Source organism: Saimiri boliviensis, chromosome 1, assembly GCF_048565385.1.
Source record: "Saimiri boliviensis isolate mSaiBol1 chromosome 1, mSaiBol1.pri, whole genome shotgun sequence".
Lineage (NCBI taxonomy): Eukaryota > Metazoa > Chordata > Mammalia > Primates > Cebidae > Saimiri > Saimiri boliviensis.
In genome coordinates this window covers 140,885,473-140,911,525 of record NC_133449.1, presented here as the reverse complement: position 1 = coordinate 140,911,525, position 26,053 = coordinate 140,885,473, and the positions used below count along the sequence as shown (strand labels likewise).

Below are 26,053 nucleotides of genomic sequence, written 5' to 3'. Positions count from 1 at the left end.
AGAAATAGAAATCGTGGCCGGGCGCGGTGGCTCACACCTGTAATCCCAGCACTTTGGGAGGCCGAGGCGGGCGGATCACGAGGTCAAGAGATCGAGACCATCCTGGTCAACATGGTGAAACCCCGTCTCTACTAAAAATACAAAAAATTAGCTGGGCATGGTGGCGCATGCCTGTAATCCCAGCTACTCAGGAGGCTGAGGCAGGAGAATTGCCTGAACCCAGGAGGCGGAGGTTGCGGTGAGCCGAGATCGCGCCATTGCACTCCAGCCTGGGTAACAAGAGCGAAACTCCGTCTCAAAAAAAAAAAGAAAGAAATAGAAATCGTACATCACCGGGCACGGTGGCGCACCCTGTAATCCCAGCACTTTGGGAGGCCGAGACAGGTGTATCACCTGAGGTCAGTTCAAGACTGTTCTGGCCAATATGGTGAAACTCCGTCTCTAAAAATCTAATAATAATAAAATTTTTTTAAAAATCATTCATCAAGATGTTTTTCTGTGGGCTTTCATTTTAAAAGTTAATGTAGGGCCGGGCGCGATGGCTCAAGCCTGTAATCCCAGCACTTTGGGAGGCCGAGGCGGGTGGATCACGAGGTCAAGAGATCGAGACCATCCTGGTCAACACGGTGAAACCCCGTCTCTACTAAAAATACAAAAAATTAGCTGGGCATGGTGGCGCGTGCCTGTAATCCCAGCTACTCAGGAGGCTGAGGCAGGAGAATTGCCTGAACCCAGGAGGCGGAGGTTGTGGTGAGCCGAGATCGTGCCATTGCCCTCCAGCCTGGGTAACAAGAGCGAAACTCCATCTTAAAAAAAAAAAAAAAAAAAAAAAAAGTTAATGTAAACAAAACTCCCATCTATTATGACATGAATTTCCTTTTTGATGCTTTTTTAACGGCTTTCACTGCAATGTTGTGGATACTAGAGAGCCTTTAACCTCTTTCCCATCAGTGCTCAGGAGCCGTTAGGTGGGATCAGTTACAAGATGGTGTGTGGAACTGCGCCTGGGATGAGAGATGGGTGACAGGCGGATGGACCTGGGCAGTTGTGTGTCTCCTCTGTGGAATGGCCTCAGTAGAACGTGGTCCCAGTGCCTGCCGCTCTTTCCACCTCTCCTCCTGGCACCGGCTCCCCGGGGCCTTGTCTCTCCTGCACGTTCTCACCAGCACTCTTGGTTTCTTTCCCTCTTTGTTCTTCCCTTTTTTTTTTTTTTTTTTTTTTTTTAAACAGAGCCCTACTCTGTCACCCAGGCTGGAGTGCAGTGACGCAGTCTCGGCTCACTGCAGCTTCCGCATTGCAGATTTAGCAATTCTACTGCCTTGGGCTCCCGAGTAGCTGGGATTACAGGCATGTGCCACCACGCCCAGCTAGTTTTTGTACATTTAGTAGAGACAGTGTTTCACCATGTTGCACAGGCTGGTCTCAAACATCTGACCTCAGGTGATCCCCCCACCTCGGCCTCCCAAAGTGCTGGGATGGCACATGTGAGCACCGCACAGAGCTGCTTTGTTCTTCCTTGAGGGCCCCTTACTCCTCTTAAGCTGTGATAGAGCAGAACCTCGCCCTCCCCTCAATGCCTGGCTGCTGTTTGTGTTGACAGGAGCTGACATCGCCAACATCTGCAATGAGGCTGCGCTCCACGCAGCTCGGGAGGGACACACATCCGTGCACACGCTCAGTTTCGAGTACGCCGTGGAGCGCGTCCTTGCAGGTAAGAGGGGCGTGCCCTTGGGGAATGCTGTTCTTAGCAGGGCTTGAACCCCAGAAATAGGCAGATATTTAGAGGTGAGGTGGATGGGGCCAGATCTGGGCCTGGGCGTCCTGTTGATTCAGCAGCAGGGAACCATCACATGGGAAGGAAACACGTTGCGTTTCAGTTCTGTATAGCTCATGTCTTAATATACAACATAGTTTTCCATAGTTTAAAATATTACAGATTTACCTAAGAGTAGACAGACTCGTCCGACAGAAATATAAAAATGCCTTGCCAAAGAAAATTTTAAAAAACATAATAAAATGCCCACCCCCAAGAAAAAATAAAAATAATAATACAAAAAATAACTGGGGCTGGGTGTGGTGGCTTATGCCTTTGGGAGGCCAAGGTGGGCAGATCACAGGGTCAGGAGTTTGAGACCAGCCTGGCCAATATGGTGAAACCCCGTCTCTACTAAAGAAAAAAAAATTAGCTGGATGTGGTGGTACACACCTGTAATCTTAGCTGCTCAGGAGGCTGAGGCAGGAGAATTGCTTGAACCTGGGAGGCGGAGGTTTCAGTGAGCTGAGGTCACTCCGTTGCACTCCAGCTTTGGCAACAGAGCAAGATTCTGTCTCAAAAAATAAAAAAAAATAGCTGGGTGTGGTGGCTCACACCTGTAATCCTAACCGTTTGGGAGGCTAAGGTGGGTGGATCACTTGAGGTCAGGAGTTTGAGACCAGCCTAACCAACATGGCAAAACCCCATCTCTACTAAAAATATAAAACCACCTGGTCGTGGTGGCAGGCACCAGTATTCCCAGCTACTCAGGAGGCTGAGGCAGGAAAATCGCTTGAACTCAGGAGGCGGAGGTTGCGGTGAGTCGAGATAGTGTCACTGCACTCTACCTGGGCAACAGAGCAAGACTTCATCTCAAAAATAAATAAATAAATAAATAATGAAAATATAAACATAAAAATGTAAAAATGCCTTGCTGGCCTGAGTGTGGCAGGCTCACTTCCTTTAATCAGACCATTCAGGCATTTGCCTGTGAACCTGTGCTGACTGTGGACCGGAGGGCTGCTGCTGCTCACTGCCCTGGCGGGCTGTCTGTGCCTTCTGCGCAGTTGGTCCCTGAGGAGAGGTGTGGATTGCAGCACGACTCTGGCGAAAGCATGGCCCCAGCTATCAGTAGGAACAGATGAGTTTTGGTGTGGGGTGACGGGCAGGCTGGCTGCCTCTGACAATGCTGTTCCGTGGCTGCCCAGTGCAGGGTCTGAGGAAAGCAGGACCAGGAATCTGAGGTGCCGGAGGTGTCCGTATGTGGTGGTGACACCCAGACGTGTTCAATCAGTCATCTTCTCATTGAATGGTTAAGATGCACACCGTCACTCTTGAGACAGATTGAACATTGGAAAAGGAAGGTGGTTCTTGCCGCAGGTGTTTAAGGAGCACGAACCGCCCTGGCGAGCTGTCCCTGAGAGAACCAAGTTCCCTAACCCTCAATGTGAGTGAATCCCTGGCACAAATACGCCTCTCGTCGGCCTCCAGGGTTGCAGCTTGGGAAAGCAGGGGATCCCTGAAGAGGACGGGAGTGGGGGCAGCTACTGTGCCAGGTATTGTACAGAACACACCTTGGCTTCTCCCTGAGAGCCCCTCGAGTCAAGAGGGCTGGCAGGCACTGACCGTGTCTTACTGAAGTGTGTGTAACCATTTACTTTTATATGGAAATCGATAAGCTTTTGATAACAATATCAAAGCAGAAAGGAGTGAGTGGGAACCACAGGCCAGCAAGGATGTGGTGGCTCAGGCCGGTCATCTCCACACTTCAGGAGGCCAAGGCAGGATGATGACTTCAGCCCAGGAGGTTGAGCCTCCAGTGAGCTGTGATCATACCACTGCACTTCCGCCTGGGCAGCACCCTGACTCCAAGAGAAGAAATGAAAATACTGAAAGGACACCATCTCACGTGTGTGATGCATTGAGTGGGTGCTCTGCATTCATCTTTAGTGTGGACAGCCTGAGCCTTGAGAGTCCCCAGCTAAACTGGGGTCCAGTGCCTGGTAGCCAGCAGTCCTGCATTCAGGGAGATGAACGCGCTGTGTGTGGTGGTGGAATGTGTCTTTGACCCGGGGAGCAGCCTAATGTCCATCGTGAGTCCAGGAGTCCCTCCGGGAAACTTGCTGACACTGGCAGACACCCTGTGGCTCTTGTCTGATTCGCGTCCAGGTTATACCTGCCTGACCATCACTCTGGTGCTGGGAGCCTGCCCTGTGTCCCCGCGTCTCCAAGAAAACCCAGCCTCGGCAGCCCCTGGTTCTTCTTGTGGAAGGTGCAAATTCAGTCTTCACCACAGTGGGAAACATGTTCGAAGACTTACTAGTCACAGATCCTGGGCAGGGACGGCGCCAGGAGTGGGGACAGCCATCGTCCGTCCCAAGATTCTATGAGGCAGAAGTGAAAGTTCGGGCAGAGAGAAGAGGGCATGTGGCAATGAGCCGTATGCACAGGGAATGGGGAGTGGTCAGCCCAGGTTCATGGGCAAATGCCTGAATTGACTTATGAAAGGAAGTGCAGGGAGATGGGGGCCCAGGCTTCTGGCGGGAGAGAAGACGCCTCTGAGTGCTCATCTCTGGCAGCCAGCATGAGCGCCTGGGCATGGTGTCCTCCTGGTGCCCAGGCTGCAGCCTTGGCTGTGCTGTCTGTCAGACTGAGCTCTTCCCTTTCTGTTGTAAGCCCTGTGGTCTTGTGGCTTTGTGCATAGCCCTATAGCCAGCTGCAGTTGAAGTAACTCATGGCCACAGCCAGTGTGTCTCAGCATTTGAAGCCTTACAGTAAAGTGGTGGTGGAAGGTCCCAGTAGCATGGTGTACTGAGTGCTCAGGACCATGAGCTGAATCAAGTTGCAAAGAATGGAAACTTACAGATATGAAGCCTTACCGGTGAGCTGAACAGGGGAAATTTAATGCAAGCATTTGTCCTTGGCTGGCCTATAATCCCAGCACTTTGGGGGCTCAGGCAGGAGGATTGCTTGAGGCTAGGAGTTCGAAACCAGCCTGGGCAACATAACAAGACCCAAGACCCCATCTCTTTAAAAAAAAAAAAAAAGAATATTAGCCAGGTATGGTGGCAAAGCACACCTCCGTTCCAGCAGCTACTCCGGAGGCTGAGGCGAGAGGATTGCTTGAACCCAGGAGGTTCAAGTGACAGTGAGCCATGATTGTACCATTGCACTCTAGCCTTTTTTTTTAAGAGACAGCAACAACCCTGTCTCTTAAAAAGCCTTGTCCCTGAGGCAAAAGGCCACCGAGGGATGAGCGAAAGCCATAAGGAGCCGTAAGTAACAGGCAAGAGCTGCCCTGCCAGGTCTGAGGGGAAAGGGAAAGTAAGCAGGAGGCTCGTGACTCGGAGGAGACTTCTGCCAGGGAGAAAGTCAGAAGCTTCTGTGACCCTGCCCTGGCCCTCTGGGTCCCCCAACCCTGGGGCAGGAGGAGAGGCTCTTCAGGAAGGTTGTGCTTGCTCGTAAAAGCAGCAGCAGCAATTTTGGTGATGGCAACATTTGTAGAAGAAGAAATCACGACCTCCTTCAACAGCTTTCACCTGCAGAGCATCCTTTTGAGTTGGAACGTCCAAAGCAATGACTGCAGTGAAGTTTGGGGCAGAGCTACAGGAGGCAGATGTGCAGAGAGGGCCTTGCTTTGACTTCACGGGGCAGGAGCAGGGCCCGGCCAGGGAGAGGCCCGGGGCCTCAGCTCACACACTGGCATTTTTTCAGGGACTGCCAAAAAGAGCAAGATCCTGTCTAAGGAAGAACAGAAAGTGGTCGCGTTTCATGAGTCGGGCCACGCCTTGGTGGGCTGGATGCTGGAGCACACGGAGGCCGTGATGAAGGTGGGTCTCAGCACGTGGGCCTTGGGCATGGCTGACTGGGACATCCCATCCCGCCTGTGTCTGTAGTCATGTGAAAAAGCCTGCCACTGTCATGATCCAGGGAGCAGGAAACACAGTGGGAGGTGACTGTCACAGGTGATGGGCCGAAACTCAGACATGGGAGGCAGGAGTAGGCTGTCCTGTTGGAGCGTGGTGCTGCTCCTGGGGTGACTCCAGAAAGGTCACTCCTTGCAGTGAGGTTTCACTGCCTTTGCCTGTCCTTAGCCTGTCCACTCCAAAGTGACTTCTAACTTGGGAAAGAAGTGAGTTGAGCATACATTTTAAAATACTACTCTAGGCCGGGCGCAGTGGATCACGAGGTCAGGAGTTTGAAACCAGCTTGGCCAACATGGTGAAACCCTGTCTCTACTATTTAAAAAAAAAAAAAAAACTACTCTTGTAGGCAGCTGTGAACTCAATGGAAGTTTATGCTTATCAGATGTTGACGTTAACAGCCAGCTTCCCTAAGACCTGCCTGAGTGCTGCCAAGAGGAGGTGGCTGTCCAGAACACAGGTGCTATCCTTACAGTGGAGCCAGGGAGCCAGTGCAGGCTGGAGGCTCACCTGAGAAAGCAGGAGTGCTGTGCTCCCACCTCAGTGCTTGCTGCAAAAAATGCACACTGTGTAGCAGCTGGCCAGACCTCAGGGCTCGCTGCAAAAAATGCATACCGTGTAGCAGCTGGCCAGACCTCAGGGCTCGCTGCAAAAAATGCATACCGTGTAGCAGCTGGCGAGACCTCAGGGCTCGTTGCAAAAAATGCATACTGTGTAGCAGCTGGCCAGCTTGGTTAATCAGTGCTGGTCCCTGTTACTGTTTCTCAGGTGTGAGTTATAGCAAAGCAGGGTGTTAATCTACGAGTATCCTGCCCATCCCAGGTTCCCAGCAGGGCTGAGGCCAGCGTTTAGGGACCAGGTATGTGTCACTGCAGTTATGGGGCCAGAGCCAGGCCTGGTGTGGGGCGAGTGGACACTTAGCTAGGGGCCCATTTGTGGCACACTGAAAAACCCAGCAATGAACGTAACGTTTTAACACAGTATCTCAACAAGTCAAAATTAATGCAGGGGCTTCGGGAGGCTGAGGCTGGTGGATCACTTGAAACCCCATCTCTACCAAAAATACAAAAAATTAGCTACGCATGGTGGTGGGTACCTATAATCCCAGCTGCTTGAGAGGCAAAGGCACAAGAACTGCTTGAACCCAGCCGGGAGAGGCTGCAGTGAGCCAGGACCACGCTACTACACTCCAGCCTGGGTGGCAGAGTGAAACTCTCTGAAAGGGAAAAAAAAGAATTTTTACTTAATTTGATGGGCAAAGGTCAGATAGTCACAGTGAAAAAGTCAGTCTCCTTCCCAAGGCTCAGTGTCCTGCCAAGGAAAGGTTGTGAATTGACTGTTACAGTTTTGGTGATTAATGGGATCATCACTGCAACAGTTATTCAGAGCTGCCTTTTTGTTTTGAGATGGGATCTTTCTCTTTGTCTCCCAGACTGGAGTCCATTGGTACGATCACAGCCCAGTGCAGCCTCGACCTTCTGGGCTCAAGTGATGCTCCCATCTCAGCCTCCTGAGTAGCTGGGATTACAGGCGTGCACCACCATGCTCAGGTAATTTTTGTATTTTTTGTAGAGAAGGGGTCTTGTTATGTTGCCCAGGCTAGGCTCGAATTCCTGGGCTCAAGCAATCCGCCGGCCTCTACCTCCCAAAGTACTGAGATCAGAGGTGTGAGCTACCATGCCCGGCCTAATGTTAGATTTTAAAGTGGACTTCCTCTCAGGATTCTCAGAGCACTTAGATGTGGTCGTCTTGCTGCCACAATTCTCAGAAACAGCAGCTGAGCCAGCAAAGGACCTGCCCCTGCCCCGTCTCCCTCTGTCTCCCGCACAGCAGTTCCTTCTCATTGGGATAGTGTGTTGGCTCCAAGCTGACCTCCTTGCACACCTGATGTGGGGTGTGGGGAGCAGCAGAGGTTAGGACAGTCTCTGCTCCCTGGCATCCCATTGCTACTGACCCTCGGTGAGGGGTCAGTGCAGCAGCCGTCGGAGGCGTGACTTCTCCTTGGCCTCTCAGCTGTCTTCTCAGGGCCTGGCACCTGGTCGTACATGAGGAAGACACTCCGCGACTGTGAACAGGCTCCTGTAGTTGGGAACCCTGCTGTCTCTGGGCTGGCTGGCTGGCTGTAGCGTTAGGGTCCTTTGTTGTAATGGTGCAGATTTGCCTTCCTGCTCTGAGACGCTCTGGTGACGGAGGCCTCTTAGTCTCTCCCACACCTTCCTCCTCAAAGCCCACATCCTGCCTGCTGACCTGGCCATCTTGACCTTGTGCAGGTCTCCATAGCGCCTCGGACAAACGCTGCCCTGGGCTTTGCTCAGATGCTCCCTAGAGACCAGCACCTCTTCACCAAGGAGCAGCTGTTTGAGCGAATGTGCATGGCCCTTGGGGGCCGGGCGTCGGAAGCACTGACCTTCAACAGGGTCACTTCTGGTGAGGAGGGGAGTGGCCACGTGGGCCTGGGGTTTCAGAGTGTTTCCACAGCAATCTCCCTTCTGTTCCAGTGCATGCGATGGGGCGAATCTGGTGTAGGCATAGTTTTGATAGTTAAGTTGTGTTCATGGGAGATTTGGAGCCAAGCAAGAGTTTTTAGACAATTTAATTGAACAAAAACTTAACATAGATGCCAACTCTAAAGGCATTTAATTGGTTAATTATTGGTAATGTCTACAGGAAACGGAATGAAATTGATGGAGCTTGAGTGTTCTCAAGCTGTTACTTCACTGGGATGTGCTGAGCTGAAGGAGGGTCCTGGGACCCCTGGGCTCCAGGTCCTCAGGTTTGCCTCACATAAGTCAGGCTTGTGGTTGAGAACTGCCTGCCTGCCTTGCAGTGAGCTCTGATGCACCCCCTGTTCTAGATTTCTAAACGGAGAGCATTTCTGAAAGTTTTAAGGCTCTCCTAAGGAACAGTGGCGAGGTGCCGACGTCCTTACTATCCAGCTTCATGGTGGGATGCCTTGGGAGGAAATGGATGGGGAGGTGCGGTGCAGTCCCGGGGTTCTGACCGGGATGCCTGGGCCAGCGCAGCTGTGCGCCTGCAGTGCTGAGGGTCCCTCTGTCATGACCACCCTCCAGGGGCACAGGACGACCTGAGGAAGGTCACCCGCATTGCTTACTCCATGGTGAAGCAGTTTGGGATGGCACCTGGCATCGGGCCCATCTCCTTCCCTGAGGCACAGGAGGGCCTCATGGACATCGGGCGGCGCCCCTTCAGCCAAGGCCTGCAGCAGATGATGGATCATGTGAGTCTGCTCTGGCCTGGCACTGTGCTACGTGCTCCCCGGGAAAGGAGTTCCCCGGGTTTGCCACATGAGTGCCGCCCCAGCTGAGCTCAGCTGTAGGCCCCACATGGCTTTCTTCCTTCTGGGCTCTGCAGTAGCGCTGACCTGTGGAGGACACAGGTGCTCCTGATGAAATTAGAGATGTGAATCTGGGAAGAATATCAAATAAATGAACTGAGCGATAGAGCCAGGCCCACATGGCCTTCAGACTGGGCAAGGAAGGGCCAGCTGTTTGCCTGTAAGGCAGCTGTGGGTGTGAGTGGTGGGTGGGCAGGCATGGGGGACCCTGCTTTCCTGGCAAGGGTCACAGGGGCAGGAGAACTGCTGGCCGAGGAGTCCTGCCATCCTGGGAGGGGAAAGGCCATGTTTTCAGCCCTGCGTTTCTTTTCTGTGCTTTGGTGCTGGAGCCAGGCAGCCAGCCTTGCCCCTGACACAGTTTCCTCCACTCACAGGAAGCAAGACTGCTGGTGGCCAAGGCCTACAGACACACCGAGAACGTGCTGCAGGAGAACCTGGACAAGCTGCAGGCGGTGAGGCCCCAGCCAGCGGGGAGGCCGCCACGCCTCACAGAGTCCTCACAGCACCCACAGTCCCCATGGTCCGAGAGTGCAGAGAACACTCTGGTCAATGGGAACGCTACCTTATATTTTCCATACTTTGATGTGTGCTCCCTCAAGGTAGAAGGAAGCTGCCACAGCGTCTCCTGTGCCTGTTACCTGGCATTAGCAGTTACCAGTATTTTGTCAGTTGTGTTTAATCTTTTTACAGCTCTTAAACTTTCTTCTTGAACTTTTTTTTAAAATAAAGTTTTGGCTGGGCACAGTGGCTCACGCCTATAATCCCAGCACTTTGGGAGGCCAAGGCGGGTAGATCACGAGGTCAGGAGGTCGGGACCATCCTGGCCAGCATGGTGAAACCCTGTCTCTACTAAAAATACCAAAACAATTTTGTATTTGGGTCCTGGTAACTGCTGCTTAGAACTTAGGAGAGGTGAACGGCTCTCTGTCCCATGTTGTGAACAGATGGGTAGGCAGGGGAAGAAGGGTAGTTGTTTCTTCAGCTCCCCTTGTTTCTTTCAAGTGAGGCATGGTTGTGTAATATGGGTATCCTGTGTTTGGGACCCTTGGAGTGTCGTCCCCAACTAGCAGCAGCACCTTGGGGGAGGTGTGGGCAGTGCCATCTCCCTCTGAAGCAGCACCTGCCTGCAGACAGGATGTCTTATAAGTCACCTGCACGTCACGGCTGACGAAGCAGCTTTGCAGAACTCAGACTCAACACAGGGGAAGCCAGAGTGGGCAAGAGCAAAGCTCCAGGCAAGGCCTCTGGCTTCTCTCTCACTGGCTGTGGAGTGGAGTGTCAGCCCTGTGTGTGAACCACCAGCCACTCACACACTCGGTGGGTTGCAGAACCTGGTAAAATCTCAGAGCAACCCTGGAGAGGAAATGTGTGTCTCCTGGAATACAGCTGCAGGTAAATCACCGTGGCTTCAGGGGTTACCGTTTTCTTTAGAAAATTTGGAAGAGTGAGGAAGGGAGCAGGCAGTTAAAAAAAAAGAAAATCTGGAAGAGTTTTGCCTTCACAGAAACTAGGGTAATGTGGCTATGGCAGTGTTTTCTTTGGTCGGCCAGGCTGCAGCAGAGGCAGGGCTGCTGGCACAGGACACTCGGTATCCAGAGTGTTTTCCAGGATCCCGGCTGGAGTGGCAGGAATTCCCTTCCCCAAATTGTGAGGTCCCAGCTCACACACCACCTCAGATTCCTTCTTCCCAGTCCTCAGTTCCCAGTCAGGAGGGTGCAGCCTTTTACCCTTCTCCTTCCCTGTAGACACACACATCTTGTTTGGTGAAGGAAATTGCAGTTGCCAAAAATAAGCCAAGATTTTGAAGGGAAGTAGAAAAATGAATGAGGCTGGCCGCCAGAAATCATTTGTGAGGTTGAGATGGGGGTGATATTTTTTTCAGAGCTACCTCCGTGCCTCCACTTCCCTGGGAAAGTGGCCTGTCTAGGGCGTGCTGCCCACAGGCAGGCCTTTACACCTCCCGCCGCCTCCCCAAGACATAGAGATGCTCTGTGTCTGTCCTGGGACTCACACTGCTCTGCCTGTTCTTTCTAGCTGGCAAATGCCCTTCTGGAAAAGGAAGTGATAAACTATGAGGACATTGAGGCTCTCATTGGCCCACCGCCCCATGGGCCGAAGAAAATGATCGCGCCACAGAGGTGGATCGATGCCCAGAGGGAGAAGCAGGACTCTGGAGAGGAGGAGGCAGCGGAAGAGGCCCAGCAGCCCCCACTTTGAGGCAAAGAGCCATCTTGGCCAAAGTAGTTGAGATGTGTTGGCCGCACGTGCGGGTGATCCAAGAAGTGAGCGGCTCACTCAGCCACTCCGTGTTTCTTTTCAGCTGAGCTTTGCACTTGCTATTGGGGCCCTCAGTAGTCTCTGCGCAGCGGCTTCTGAGATCTCTTTACTGATGACCCTTTTCACGATTGTAAATTTCTCTTCGGAAACAACTGAATGAGCCTTGTGTTTGTGCATCGTTTCCCCCATGGGGAAGGTTATTAGTACTTTCCCAAGTGAGCATGGGACACCTCGAGTTCCCAGGGTTACAGACACAACCCTTCCCAGTGTGGCTGAGGCCACCGAGAGACCGCACAGCATTCAGACTCTGAACAGACCCCTGTTCATGCTGATGCCTGCACAGCCGTTCAGTTCCCATGGCTCCCTTGGAATGCTAAGGGGTTCAGACATGAAAGGAACCTCTGAGCCGATTGTCCTGAGCTCACTCATCAATGAAGCCACACAGGCCCAGAAACTGGGCTCTAGAGGACTCAGCACTGCCACCTGCTGCCGTGTGGACAGGTGCAGGTTGAGGACTTCTAGCTGGTCTAGTCATGCAGTGTTGGGATGCCTTGGTTTTTGTTGCCCTGAGAATTGTTGAGATACTTTACTAATAAACTCTGTGGTTGGAAAAATCTACAATTGCATTGTCTGGCCAGCTCTAACACAGAGGAGCTGGTGGGCTTGTGTTTTCAGTTTATAATTTGAGTAATGTAGGGGCTAAGTGGAAAACTCCTGTAGGAATCTGGGGCCTGGACTCTGTAGGAAGAGAGGATGACCCAGGACGGCCGCTCAGCAATGGGCCTGGCCCTGTGTTCAGAGCATGCAGCTCACACTCTGGCTTCCTGTGGTGCAGTGACATTAATGGATTGTCCTAGTGTTGCTACAACACTGAATGCCCCCCCCAAAACACCAGCAGAGTTGTAGGGAGGCAGCTGAAGGTGCTGTCACACACTCAAGGGTGGGTATCTCTGAGAAAGACTGTGACCTTTGCCCCAGTTGTCCAACTCCATTACCAAAGACCAGCATGCAGTTGGGAGGTTTTTAGCTGCTATACCCAAGAGTGGTGTCCTCAGTAATGTTTTTTTGTTGTTGTGTTGTTTTTTTGACAGAGTCTTGCTCTGTCACCCAGGCTAGACTGTAGTGGTGCCATCTCGGCTCACTGCAGCCTTGATATCCTGGGCTCAGGCCATCCCCCTGACTCAGCCTCCTAAGTAACAGATCACAGGCACACACCACTATGCCCGGCTATTTTTTTTTTTTTTTTTTTTTTTTTTTTTTTGAGACGGAGTTTCGCTCTTGTTACCCAGGCTGGAGTGCAATGGCGCAATCTCAGCTCACTGCAACCTCCGCCTCCTGGGTTCAAGCAATTCTCCTGCCTCAGCCTCCTGAGTAGCTGGGATTACAGGCAAGCGCCACCATGCCCAGCTAATTTTTTATTTTTATTATTATTTTTTTTTGTATTTTTAGTGGAGACGGGGTTTCACCATGTTGACCAGGATGGTCTCGATCTCTCGACCTCGTGATCCACCCGCCTCGGCCTCCCAAAGTGCTGGGATTACAGGCTTGAGCCGCCGAGCCCGGCCTAATTTTTGCATTTTTAGTAGAGACGGCGTTTCCCCATATTGGCCAGGCTGGTCTCGAACCCTTGACCTCGTAATCCGCCCGCGTCGGCCTCTGAGGGATTACAGGCGTGAGCCACTGCGCTCGGCCGAAATTATTATTATTATTACTTTTTGAGACTTGAGTCTTTCTCTGTTGCCTAGGCTGGAGTGCAGTGGTGCAATCTCGCCTCACCGCAACCTCTACCTCCTGGGTTCCCGCTCCGCCGTACTCAGGGCGGCGCCATGTTTGCAAGGGCGGGGCTAGAATTGCCGGGAGAGCCGCTGTATGTCACTTCCTCCTTCCCGGGCTCTGATTGGTCAGAGCGCCCGGCGCTTCTGGTTGGCCCGCCCGACTATCATCCCAGGGTGCGCTGCGGCACCGCTTCCTTTCCGCTCGGCTGTCGTCCTTCGCTGGAGGTTAGTGAGACAGGGTCCTCGCCTCCGGGCTCTATCCAGTGCCATCGGCCTGACGCTGCCGCTAGCGCGGGCATGGAAAAACCTCTTCTGCTTCACAGACAGTGTTGGGCCGGGTCCCGGGCTCTAAACGCGGCCGGACGGCCCAGGATGGAGGGTTTAGGGCGGAGGCCGGGGAGTGCGCGAGCCTGGGGCCCTGTCCCTCACTCCCTCCAATTTCATCCGCAGCCGCAGGGCCGTAGTCAGCCATGGCGCCCAGCCGGAATGGCATGATCTTGAAGCCCCACTTCCACAAGGACTGGCAGCGGCGCGTGGCCACGTGGTTCAACCAGCCGGCCCGGAAGATCCGTAGGTGAGCCCTGCGCTCGCGGCTGCCCCTGGGGCTCGTGCTGGCGGCTGCGCCTTGGGTTGGGGGTGGGCGATCCCGGGGCGAGGGGCGCTTGCCTGACGGCCTTGGGCGAAGTTAATCCTCTGGGCTTCTCTCCGCCAGACGCAAGGCCCGGCAAGCCAAGGCGCGCCGCATCGCCCCGCGCCCCGCGTCGGGGCCCATCCGGCCCATCGTGCGCTGCCCCACGGTTCGGTACCACACGAAGGTGCGCGCCGGCCGCGGCTTCAGCCTGGAGGAGCTCAGGGTGAGTTCTGGCCACGCCGCGGTGTCGGGAAGCGCCCGAAGTCCGCTTTGCTGGCCTCAGTCGTGATGACATTCTCCGGAATCGCTGTACGGCGTTGATGAAAGCACATTTGAACCCTTTTCCATCTGATCGCTGAGGCTTTTTATCCGCGCCTCGGGGCTGGAGACAGTCCGGGCCTGTCTCCATCTCACTCTGGTTCTGCGGCAGGTGGCCGGCATTCACAAGAAGGTGGCCCGGACCATCGGCATTTCTGTGGATCCGAGGAGGCGGAATAAGTCCACCGAGTCCCTGCAGGCCAACGTGCAGCGGCTGAAGGAGTACCGCTCCAAACTCATCCTGTTCCCCAGGAAGCCCTCGGCCCCGCAGAAGGGCGACAGTTCTGTGAGTACGGGGCTTTCTGGCCGTCATGGCAGCCGGGGACACCCGCCCCTGTGTCCAGCTGGGGTGAGAGGCATCACAACATTGTGGCTGTTCTGTTAGCAAAACATGGTCTCCTGCAGGAGTAGACAGGAGCTCATCAGGACTGCCAAGGTGCGGCGGCTGCCTTTCAGCAGGGATTACCTTCTGTTCGGTTGTCATGGCAAAGGCAGTGTGGCTTGGAGCCAGCTTTTCCCATTGTTCTCCCTAAAATGGTCATACTCCAAACTATTTCTAGGAAAACCTTGTAGGGGGTGAGTCCATTGTATGGGCTTCCTGGGAGTTGAATTAGGGAGCAGTTCTTTTCAGCCCAGACTCTGGGTTCACAGGCAGATGATTCTATGAGTGTCAGCTCAGTAAGATAGTTGTGTCACGATCTAATAATGACTGTTTCAACACTGGGACCACAGAGTGTTGCAGGGAAGGCTGACACTGGTTCCCAAACATGCGATCCGAGGGGAAGTTCGGGCTGGGTGAGTGTGGCGTCCTTGGGGCAGAGGGGCTAAACCCACTGAACCATCTTATTCCCCAACAGGCTGAGGAACTGAAGCTCGCCACCCAGCTGACAGGACCGGTCATGCCCATCCGCAATGTAAGTGGATGCTTGCTCTAGTCCAGGCTTTAGACAAGATCAGTGGGTGAATTTGAGGTGGGGATCAGGCTTAAGAAAGAAAACAGTCGCAATTGTAGTGTGTATGGAGGTTTGTGGAAAGGAACGTTTCCTTTTAGTTTTGTTATTTGCATCCACGAAGCCCTAAGTTGGGAGAGTTGAAAAGAGTTTCTTTGTTGTTTACATTGCTTTTGAATTTCTGGGTTTACGGGTCTGGGCCACCATGTCTATCTCCGGGAGGGTTATTTCTTTCTTTCTTACTTTTTTTTTTTAATCTTAGAGAAGGTGATTCCTTAGCAAAGCCAAGGTCGCTTTTCAGCAGTGCCTGGGCAGTATACCTGCTCCCCGAGGCTGTCTACTGGGTTCTGCTGATGGCTGGTTGTGACCTTGCCCAGTGATTCATGCGGGTTTAATACCCTGTTTCTCTCTTCTAGGTTTATAAGAAGGAGAAAGCACGAGTCATCACTGAGGAGGAGAAGAATTTCAAAGCCTTCGCTAGTCTCCGCATGGCCCGTGCCAATGCCCGGCTCTTCGGCATACGAGCGAAAAGAGCCAAGGAAGCTGCAGAACAGGACGTGGAGAAGAAAAAGTGAAGCCCTCGGGGACTTGTAATAAATCCGCAGTCATGCTGGATCTCCACGTGATGTGTGTCGTGGGAACAACTGCGCCTGGGATGGGGCTTGGCGGCTGTGACATCCTGGCGGGGGGCTTGGGGTATTCTTGGAAGACAGTCCAGCCCTGGATCATGCCTCATTTTCTGTGAAAGCACTATTGCTTGCTTGGTTAGTGACTGATTTAAGATGGTTTTCTTGGGAGGTTACAGAGGCTGACTTGACCAGACACACCCTTTGTTTTTAGAGAGATAAGGTTGGGCTGGTGCTCACACCTGTAATCCCAGCACGTTGGGAGGCCACTTGGGCTGATGAATTCGAGACCAGCCTCACCACCGTGGGAAATTCCTGTCGCTAATAAAATTAGCTGGGTGCGATGATGTGCACACCTGTGGTCTCGGCTACTCAGGAGGCTGAGGGGAGGGGATTGCCTAAACCTGGAGGCACAGGTTGCAGTGAGCCACGAACACACCACTGTACTCCAGCCTGGGCAACAACCACCGAAAAAAATGAAGAGGGCTGGAGTACAGTGCCACATTCCTTGCTCACTGCACCCTTGAACTCATGGCTTTGAGGAATTGTCCCTCAGCTTCCCAAGTAGGGGGGTTTATGGGCATGAGCGCCTGCATCCAGCCTGGAGTTGCCTATTTTAAGCAGAGTAGTTTCCGGTCAGTGTAGCATCTTTTTCGGGACCTCAGTGTTGAACCTTTTGTGCCTGGTGACTGAGGTCATCTTGCTCTGACCCTTCCCTGGGTGTCTTCACCCAGACACCATGGTATTGGATGGTTCTCCCGAGTTTTGGCCTCTCTGGCAATCCTAAAACATTTTGAAGCCATTGTTCTTGCTTCATGGACAAGAGGGAGCCAGATAGTATAGGGGGGTCTGAGGTGGGCAGCCCCCGTTCTGGGTCCAAGGGCAGCATGGTTTCTCATGAGGTTTTCAGACACAGCCTGCCCCTGTCTTACCAGTGCTTGGCAGTTGTGGCCTTGACAACCCCAGAGACGCAGCCTCGGGCCCAGGCAGGTTCTGTGTCCACATTTCTGCCAGGTGCAGGTGTGGGGGCACCTGAGCACTGTTGGTGCAGGTGATGCCAGTACCTCTGGTGCCCACACTTGATATGTGACAATGCCTGGCTTGTTAGGAAACAGATGCTGAACATCCATTGACTTGGAGGGCTGTTGGCTACTGTCTTCCTGTCTAAGGTGTTTGTGCTCAGCTTGTATGGGAATCATTTCTGAAGTGCAGGGCGGGCCTGGTGTGGTGGCTCACGCCTGTAATCCCAACCAAGGCACACACAATCACTTGAGGTGAGGAGTTCAAGACTGGCTTGGCCAATGTAGCAAAGCCTCGTATCTGCTAAAAATGAAAAAATTAGTCTGGTGTGGTAGCACATGCCTGTAATCCCAGCTACTCTGGAGACTGAGGCAGGAGAAACGCTTAAACCCAGGAGGCAGAGGTTGCAGTGAGCTGAGATCATGCAGCTGCACTCCAGTCTGGGTGATAAGTGGAACTCCATCTCAGGAAGTGCAAGGGGGCAGGTGGGGAGCCCGTGCCTAGGCTCAATCCCTATTTAAAAACAGTTTTTTAAATTTTTTTTTTTTTTTTTTTTTTTGAGACGGAGTTTCGCTCTTGTTACCCAGGCTGGAGTGCAATGGCACGATCTCGGCTCACTGCAACCTCCGCCTCCTGGGCTCAGGCAGTTCTCCTGCCTCAGCCTCCTGAGTAGCTGGGATTACAGGCACGTGCCACCATGCCCAGCTAATTTTTTGTATTTTTAGTAGAGACGGGGTTTCACCATGTTGACCAGGATGGTCTCGATCTCTCGACCTCGTGATCCACCCGCCTCAGCCTCCCAAAGTGCTGGGATTACAGGCTTGAGCCACCGCGCCCGGCCTTTTTTTTTTTTTTTTTTTTTTTTTTTTTTTGACAGAGTTTCTCTCTTGTTACCCAGGCTGGAGTGCAATGGCGTGATCTCAGCTCACTGCAACCTCAGCCTCCTGAGTAGCTGGGATTACAGGCACGCGCCACCATGCCCAGCTAATTTTTTGTATTTTTAGTAGAGACGGGGTTTCACCATGTTGACCGGGATGGTCTCGATCTGTTGACCTCGTGATCCACCCGCCTCAGCCTCCCAAAGTGCTGGGATTACAGGCTTGAGCCACCGCGCCCGGCCCTGTATCTTATTTTTTATAAGTTAGAAGAAATATGTGCTATTGGTTTAAAAAAAAAAAAAAATCCAACTACACAGAAGAGAGGAATGCAAAGCAAACAACCCTTGATGCCCTACACCCTGGGAACATCTGCGTCCCAATGTGTCCGGAGACAAGACAGGGTGTGTCAGAATATTCCAGCACAAGAATCTGGACTTCCGTTTCTTAACGAAAGCAGATGATGCCACACTGTGCCCTGTGCCGTGCTGTGCCAGGCACCCAGACCTGGCTTCTCCGTATGTCTGTGAAGGGTGGCTGCATGTGCAGACGTGGCTTCTCTGTGAAGTGCGGTTGGTGGTGTCTGCGCAGTCTTGTGGCCAGGACAGCTGGAGAACCACTTTATCAGCTGCAGTTCTTCATCTGCTCAGAGCTGAGTGCCTCCAGTGACTGGGGCTCGTCCCTCTGCAGGGCCCCTGTTACCTCCATCCAGTTTTTCATCATTTTCTTGAACTGCAACAGGTTTGTTTGTTTTTTCTTGGAAGAAAGTAACTTAATAAACTTGCAAAGAATAAAATAATAACAGCTAGTTGAAGGAGGCCACACAAACATTTGCCCAGCTCCAAATTCTGCAGAGTAGGAACACTCCCTTCCATGTCAATTCTGAAGCAAGGAAGCCAGGAATGACAGGTTTAACTGGTGGCTACACTTTACACCTTCATTATCAATTCAATTTTTGTATTAAATTAACTTGTTATGAGAGCTGCTTTTCCACTTCTCCAGGTTGAACTCTTGATAAGGCCAATCTGTTGGCAAGTCACACTTTTTTGGCACCTCGCTGAAACCCGATGTCACCCTGGTTCTGGGCACACTCCACAAACTGATGTCACAGAGGCAATGCTGCCGCTGCTGTGCCACCAGGTTCCCTGAGGCTCCTGGTGTCAGGCCTCACAGGCTCAGCGTTACTTCCTCCACAGAAGTCCCCAGTAATGGCATGGCCCCGTGTGTGCCCCGCAGCAGAGCCCACAGCCACACTGGCTGCAGTGGTAGCCATCTGGGCCAGCGGACCTGGTGCCCGGACACAGAGGCAGGACAGCCAACTGCAGCGGGGGGTGGCGGCTGAGTGGCTGGTGCTGGCCTGGGTGCAGCTCTCATCTGAGGGGCCTGGCTGGCCGAGGGGCCATGTGGGAGCTGCCACTTCGGCTGCCATGCAGCCTCCTAGCTACCGGGAGTCTCAGCCTTTAGAAGGGCGACAACCAGCCTTTTTTCTTTTCTTTTTTTTTTTTTTTTGAGACAGTCTCGCTCTGTAACCCAGGCTGGAGTGCAGTGGCGCTATCTCAGCTCACCACAACCTCCTCCTCCTGGGTCCTAGTTCAAGCAGTTCTCCTGCCTCGGCTTCCCGAGTAGCTGGGATTGCGGGCGTGCACCACCACGCCCAGCTAATTTTTGTATTTTTAGTAGAGACGGGGTTTCACCATGTTGGCCAGGCTGGTCTTCAACTTCCTGACCTCGTATCCACCCATCTCAGCCTCCCACAGGGCTGGGACAGCCGTGAGCCCTGTGCCCGGCCTGCAGCAGGTTAAATGTCGAAGAACTTTTGCCTTCTGTCACCTGTGGACGCTTCTTTCCTTTTGAGACGTTCTTTCAGGAGATGGTGCGGTGGGACGGGCTGCAGGCTCGCCTTGATAGTGTATGCTGGTCATGCCTGCCGACTTTGCAACATCAGAACCCACTTTTGGGGAATGGGAGGCAGAGCCCCTCCCTCTGCAGGAGTGGCTGCACTGCCCACCCTTTCCCAGGCTCCTTGCAGCGATCTGAGCCCAGGACCTGCCGGCCCCACGCTTTGTGGATGGCTGTGAGGCCAGGCCGTAGGTCTGTGAGGCAGAAAGGTCACATCGTGTCCCGGGTGGGCGCTGAGTCCTGGCAGGATGACTGCCCTCGCTGTCCTTACCGTGGGCTTTGGGGCACCGCCCTGCAGTTCAAGGGATGTTCTGGAAACCTTCTCTTGCTCAGTTGGCCGGAGGAGTTTTCAGTTGCTTAGAAGTCCCTGCCAATGCTGAGGGAGCTTACCCAGCCCCGCTCTGGGCCTTCTGTGTGGCCCATTCAGCAAATGTGCTAAGCACGCCAGGTGCCATGAGGGCACTGGGCCAGAAGGAGAAGAGAGGGACTGACCTGGAGCAGATGCTGGGCAGAGAGGCAGCCGCAGGGGAGGCGGAGGGGTCACCTCAAGGCAGGGAGATGAAGAGAGGGCAGTATTTGTTCACTACGGTGGGTTGAGGGCACCTGCTGCCTCCCAGGCATGGCCCCAGGCTAGGACCACAGTGAACAAACAACTCCCCCACCTCCTCACAGGCGCCTCTGTGAATGTTCAGCCTCACCTTTGCTGCACGCAGTCACCCCCACCTGTAATCCCAGCCCTTTGAGAGGCCATGGTGGGTGGATTGCTTGAGCCCAGGAATTCAAGACCAGGCTGGGCATCATAGTGAAACCCTGTCTCTACAAAAAAATTTAAAAATTGGCTGGGCATGGTGACTCACGCCTGTAATCCCAGCACTTTGGGAGCCGGAGGTGGGCAGATCAGGAGGTCAAGAGATTGAGACCATCCTGGCCAACATGATGAAATCCCATCTCTACTAAAAACACAAAAATTAGCTGGGTGTGGTGGCGGGCACCTGTATTCCCAGCTACTCAGGAGGCTGAGGTGGGAGGATCGGTTGAACCCGGTAGGTGGAGGTTGCAGTGAGCTGAGATTGCACTACTGCACTCCAGCCAGGGTGACAGAGCAAGACTCCGTCTTTTAAAAAAAAGCATCTCTTCCCTTCACCTTCCCCGAGTTTCCATTCTTGACGCAGGATCTGGCCTCTTCCTTTACCTGTACCTGGGCAGGCGGCTCATAGGCTAATGCTGGCGAATCTGTGGGGAAGATATTGGCAGAGCCTGATGCCAGAAGCTCCTCCCTTTCCCCTGGCCTCAGAGTGGCCAGGAGGAGGGCTGTGGGGGTGGAGGGCCTGGGAGCTTTCTCTGGAGGTGGCCTAGGAGTAGAAGGGGCTGGCATCACACAGCCTTCTCCAGACCCCCTTCCTGGGGGCCTGGATGTCACAGCCACTGTCTCAGGGGCCTCCTGCATTGGTGAGAGGGGCAGGGCCTTAGGGCGCATCAGTCAGTCTGGTGGTCGTCCAGCCCAGCCACCCACAGTCTTACCCTCAGGCTCCACATCTGCAGCGGCACAGCTGTGGCACAGTCCCTGGCAGCTCCTGCCCCTCTGAGAAGCTCCCCAGAAAGGGCGGTACCTCCTGGTGAGGAGGAAGAAGAACTAGGCTATTGATGAAAGGGACCAGAGAGCAGAGGGAAGCGTCAGGGTTTCATTCCAGGCCGGCTTTCACCAGGAATAGCATCAAAGCCTCCAATGAGTCAAGTAAGACGAAAACCAGGGCGTCCATCGGTTGGGATGGGTCTGAGGACATCGGCCCTGGGAACACAGCCCCCACCTGCCATCGTGTCCTGCGGGACCAGAGTCTTCTCTGCGCCTGTCCTTTTGCCCTGGCCCCACAGTCAGCAGCCACCTCCCAGTCCCCCTCTAGTGATACTTACCCTGTGCCAGCCCCTCCCTCACAAATGGGCCAAACCCAGCCCAGGGCTGTTCTCGAAGCCTCCTTTGACCTTGGTGTGCTGGCTGAGGGGACGGGTGGGCAACAGGAAGGCGTGTGGCTTCGGGGCGCCAGTGCTGTGCAGAGGGGCTGCCCTGGCTTAGAGAGCCCTGGTCTCAGAAGAGCCTCAGCAAAGTGGGGCAGGGGCCCCACGGCTGCCGCCTGAGGGGTTGACCCTGGGCTGGGTACAGAGCCCCCAGCAGCAGTGGCACCGCTGGCTGGGGACTTTACCAGGGGGAGAGCCTACTGGTCACGAGCACTTGGGACTCAGAGGCCCAGTGTTTCTGAGGCCCTGCTCAGCTTGGATGGCAGCTGCCCTTTGAGTGCACGGACCTCATGGGCGGCGGTCACTCAGGGTCAGAAGGCGTCCCACCAGCACCCTGGGATCCTAGGGGTTAGTTCTGGGGAGTTGACAGGACACTGGATAGAAGCGAGATCCAGAGGGTTAGCATGGCGGGACGGCCAGGAAGGGCAGGCACTCCAGATGCTCAAGTCTGCAAAAGGGCAGCATGGGAGGAGGCGAGTGGGGGCGGGAGGAGACGAGCCGGGAGGCACAGGAGGAGGTGATGGGGAGAGGAGATGATGGGGGCCGGAAGGAGGTAGGGGGAGGGCGGGAGGAGGTGAGTGGGCACTGGTGGTTCACGGGCCCGGGGAGGTGGTTGGGGGCCCAGGGCCACTGCTGGTCAGTGGGCTTAGCAGCTGGGAAGAAGAGAGGACCCAGGAGTGAGGACAGTGGGTCCTGGGGGACCCTGGGACAGCTGGTGCCTGGGTCTGAGTACAGAGGGGTTCTGGCTCAGGGGCACTCAGGTGGGTGAGGAAGAGCCGGTCTCAGAAGGTGTCCCTAACATGCAGCCCTGGGCAGGGCCCCTGACCCCAGAGTCTCACTCACAGGGCTGTGAGGACTGGGTCCCTCCACAGTACATGCACCTCAGGGCCTGCTGGGAACATTCTGGACTGGGGCAGCAAAGCCATCGAGACATGCCAGGGCCTGGAGGGGCTGATGATGGCATCAGCGCTGGGTTCCCAGCAGGATTCCAGCTCCACCCAGGAGCCTAGACGGCTGAGGCAGGCATGAGCGCTGGGTTCTGAGCTCCGTTCTGGGTTCCGGCTCCACTCCTGCTGTGTGACCTCAGGCACCACAATGCCCTCTCTGAGCCATGTCTCCTGCCAGCAGCGGTGTCTCCTGGAGGGCATGGATGCTGGGGGCCAGAGGGTCCACCCCTGGCTGCATGCATACATGGGGCAGGAGGGATGGCAGCCGGGGCTGCGCGCGAGAAGGCGCCTGGAGGAGGAGGGGTCTCATCCACACCCAGAAGATGGTGCTGGGAGGACGTGGAGAAAAGGACCACCTGGTTGGAGCAGACGTTGCCCTGGGGGTGGGTGGCCTGTGTCTGCACTTGTGTGTCTTGGGTGCCCGGCGTGTCTGCGTGGGGGCTGTCTTTCTGTGAATGGGTGCACGTGCCTGTGGTATTGGCACACGTGTGTGGCGTGTGTTCATGTGTGCCTGCCTGTGCTGTGTGTGGTGAGGAGAAAGGCCCCCTCATCTGAGGTCACTGAGGATCTGAAGCCGGCCAGGTCTGCTGTCTCAGTCACAGCCGGTGTGGCCACCTCTGGGCATGGTTGATTCTCAAATAAGATAAAAAGCCAGACCCTGCAGGAAGACAGCCTGATCCAGACGGGGTGCAGATGTTCTAAGATGAAATAACCTTTCTTTAGGAGGAAAGACACGAAGACGGTAGGTTTGTAACCAGGTTAAAAAAAGCAGCACCCATCCGGACATGTGGAGAGCTGTTCCCTTTTAAAACATCCTGTGAGTAACCCCCACCCCCACCGCCTGCAGTGTCTTTTGAGGCACCTCCTGGGACAGTCTCTCCATATGAAGGGCAGGTCGGAGGACTGTGCATTCAGGGCTGGGGACCAAGCTCCCCAGAGCAACGCTTGGGCCTGGGCTGTGTACTAGCCGTGTGCTCAGGACAGCCAGGGAGGAGGCCATGGGCTGTTGGAGTGTAGGGGAGAGCACCAGCTCTAGGTGTGTGCCCGAAAGGCCGTGGCAGTGGGGCTGGGGTCTGCCCGGAACCTCTGTAGCCTCTGGACCGGTTTCCCTGCTCCCAGTTGGCCTGTGTGGCCAGTGTGACTGAAATGGGAGATGGGGACTCTGTGACCCGATGGAGATGGCGCCCTCCAGGCAGATCAGGACCTGGGAGCAGCCAGCAGATTCACCCCCATTCATCTGCCTGGAGCTCGCTGCCTTGGACTCTGTGTTGGGAGCTGTCCTGGTGCTAACCCAGGCCTCAGTGGATGAGGTCATGGGCAGCACAGCCCTGGACGGTGGAATTGATGTTGTGGACGTGTGGGCTGGGAGCCCAGAGAGGGATGTGGGGAGGAGGTTCAGACTGAGCTGGGTAGGAGCCGGCTGATGGGGAGAGGCTAGAGGAGGCAGGGGCACTCAGAGTGTCAGAGTAGCAGATGCCAGGGAAGCCACACAGGGCATGGGCAAGAACACGTCAGTGCTGCTGCCAATATTGATCCTGTGTGAGCCCCCACATCATTTTGGGATGGCACTGATGGGTCCAAACACAGGGTCTCGTGGGTAACCCTGTGATGAGGGGAGCCAGGCTAACCACTGAATGCAGTATTGTCAATAAGAAAGAAAAAAGCAGGTAACAACACAAACCATATGCTCCACCTGTGCCAGGCAGGGTCCTGGGCCCGGGCTGCCCTCGTGGTGAGCCTGGTGTGCAGACACTGAACGTTCCTCTTAAGTGTGGGAGGGCCTCTGAGAGTCAGGCACCTTTTTTTTTTTTTGACAATAAAAAAAAAAGTTTGCACGTAGAAAACGCTGGAGGGATAGATATGGGGAGATGACTGTGCTCGTCAGGCATGTTTTTACGCTGTATCTGCATTGTCTAATATTTCAACAGGGAACGCGGCTGATTCCTGCACGTATATGGGGTGGTGGGAATCTCATTTCCTGTGTCTGGCCCTGCAGGGTAAGCTGGGAGGGGAAGCCTCAGAAAGACAGCTCTGAGGCCGGGCATGGTGGCTCACGCCTGTAATCCCAGCACTTTGGGAGGCTGAGGCGGGCAGATCAAGGGGTCAGGAATTTGAGAACAGCCTGGACAACATGGTGAAACCACGTCTCTACTAAAAATACAAAATTTAGCTGGGTGTGGTGGCGGGTGCCTATAATCCCAGCTACTCGGGAGGCTGAGGCAGAAGAATTGCTTGAACCTGGGAGGCAGAGGTTGCAGAGCTGAGATTGTGCCACTGCACTCCAGCCTGGGTGACAGAGCAAGGCTCTGTCTCAAAGAAAAAAAAAAAGACAGCTGCAACCTGCCTGGGGCCCTTGCTTTGTATCGGGGGCTCCTGCAGGCTGGTCCCTGAGCTGGGCAGGCAGCATCTGGAGACCATTGCTGCAGGAAAACTTGCGTTTTCTCCTATGGTTTCTCTCCATTAGAGCAGGCTGTGGTCAGGGCCGTCAGCCATGCGACACCAAGGTGGCCCAGGGCTGTGGCTGGGGACCCCAGTGGGTCGATTAAAACCACCCTGGGCTTCAGCGACTCACATTTCCAAACTCCGTGACCTTTATTTGCCGGCTGCATCTTTTGCTTGGAAGCCATCTGTTACTTTGCGAGGGTGCCACCATGGGATGGCTGAGGGCTGAACTGGGGTGTTGCTGGTTTAAACCCTGTACCCCCTCAGACAGCCTGGGTGGCCTCAGGCCTCAGGCCACACTGCAGACTAGCAAGCCTCCGGGCGGCAGCAGGGAGCATTCAGGTGAGGTCAAGGTAGGAAGTCAGCCTTGGTCTGGGGAGAAGCGCCCCAGGGCCGGTGGCCCACAGAAGGAGTGGGAGCAAGGACCTGCTGGAGACGCCTGGGCACCCACATCCTTTGCCTGAATTTCTCATCTTTTCCCATGAAAGTGGTTGGGAGCTGAGGGTGTGTCCTCTCTGCAGCCTGGGAAGCTGGGCTGGGGAGGACACAGGGCCGAGAAGGCCGAGGCTGGTCTCTAGAGAGAGGGACTGGCCTCTGCCCACTGGTTCCCAAGCTATCCTGACCTGGCTTCAGGGAGGAGGCCCAGAGGCCAGGGAGGCAGAAGCAGATGCCCACCCCCGCCCCCCCAGCCCCGGCAGGCCTCGCTGTCCCTGACCCAGTCCTCACCAATTTTTTTTATTTGCTTTCTTTTTTTCTTTCTTTTTCTTTCTTTCTTTCTTTCTTTCTTTTTTCTTTTTTTTCTAAGACAGAGTCTATCTCTGGTGCCAGGCTGGAGTGCAGTGGTGTGATCTCGGCTCACTGCAACCTCCGCCTCCCGGGTTCAAGCGATTCTCCTGCCTTAGCCTCCCAAGTAGCTGAGACTACAGGCGCAGGCCACCACGCCCGGCTAATTTTTGTGTTTTTAGTAGAGACGGGGTTTCACCATGTTGGCCAGGATGGTCTGGATCTCTTGACCTCGTAATCTGCCCGCCTCTAGCTCTCAATGTGCTGGGATTACAGGCGAGAGCCACCGCGCCCGGCCTCGTGGCTCACCTCTTTAGGCGACCTCCCAGGACGGCCGAAGTGTGTCCCCTTGGCCCGTGGCCCCCCAGCTCCGTGCGGGCCTCAGCCGGGCCGTCGCACCCGGTGCAATCCCGCCGTCCGACCGCGGGGGGGCGCCGCCGGCCGCGTTCCTCCTCCCGGGCCGAGG

The 26,053-nt window shown here is 54.6% G+C and overlaps 2 protein-coding genes and 1 non-coding gene across 5 annotated transcripts in view; all 3 read left to right on the top strand.

The window, feature by feature from the left end:
* SPG7 (SPG7 matrix AAA peptidase subunit, paraplegin) overlaps positions 1-11,736 on the top strand; it is a 48,117-nt gene extending 36,381 nt beyond the window's left edge. For 2 of the 3 annotated variants that reach the window (XM_039460274.2, XM_010332533.3), the window contains exons 12-17: positions 1,601-1,711; positions 5,468-5,583; positions 7,947-8,103; positions 8,748-8,914; positions 9,406-9,483; positions 11,066-11,736. In XM_039460274.2, the coding sequence (XP_039316208.2) occupies positions 1,601-1,711; positions 5,468-5,583; positions 7,947-8,103; positions 8,748-8,914; positions 9,406-9,483; positions 11,066-11,248 (812 nt within the window). In that variant the 3' untranslated portion in view covers positions 11,249-11,736. Of the gene's footprint in view, positions 1-1,600; positions 1,712-5,467; positions 5,584-7,108; positions 7,227-7,946; positions 8,104-8,747; positions 8,915-9,405; positions 9,484-11,065 lie in introns of those variants that run through there. The other variant, XR_012519036.1, reaches the window with a different exon arrangement.
* A 1,470-nt stretch (positions 11,737-13,206) lies between these two features.
* Positions 13,207-15,603, top strand: RPL13 (ribosomal protein L13). The gene is made up of 6 exons (XM_010332534.3): positions 13,207-13,308; positions 13,534-13,657; positions 13,796-13,937; positions 14,145-14,318; positions 14,890-14,946; positions 15,399-15,603. The coding sequence occupies exons 2-6, from the start codon at positions 13,554-13,556 to the stop codon at positions 15,555-15,557; spliced, it is 636 nt and encodes a 211-aa protein (XP_010330836.1). The 5' UTR covers positions 13,207-13,308; positions 13,534-13,553; the 3' UTR covers positions 15,558-15,603.
* Positions 14,001-14,084, top strand: LOC120362226 (small nucleolar RNA MBII-202). Its single transcript, XR_005578186.1, has one exon. It is a non-coding gene; the product is annotated as a small nucleolar RNA MBII-202 (small nucleolar RNA).
* Positions 15,604-26,053: the final 10,450 nt, after the last annotated feature.

Bases quoted from the DNA above. Each gene is read 5' to 3' on its own strand.
- RPL13 (XM_010332534.3), top strand. From the start codon at position 13,554: ATGGCGCCCAGCCGGAATGGCATGATCTTGAAGCCCCACTTCCACAAG. The intron at 13,658-13,795 runs GTGAGCCCTGCG...TCTCTCCGCCAG, and splicing joins CCGGCCCGGAAGATCCGTAG to ACGCAAGGCCCGGCAAGCCA. The intron at 13,938-14,144 runs GTGAGTTCTGGC...GTTCTGCGGCAG, and splicing joins TCAGCCTGGAGGAGCTCAGG to GTGGCCGGCATTCACAAGAA.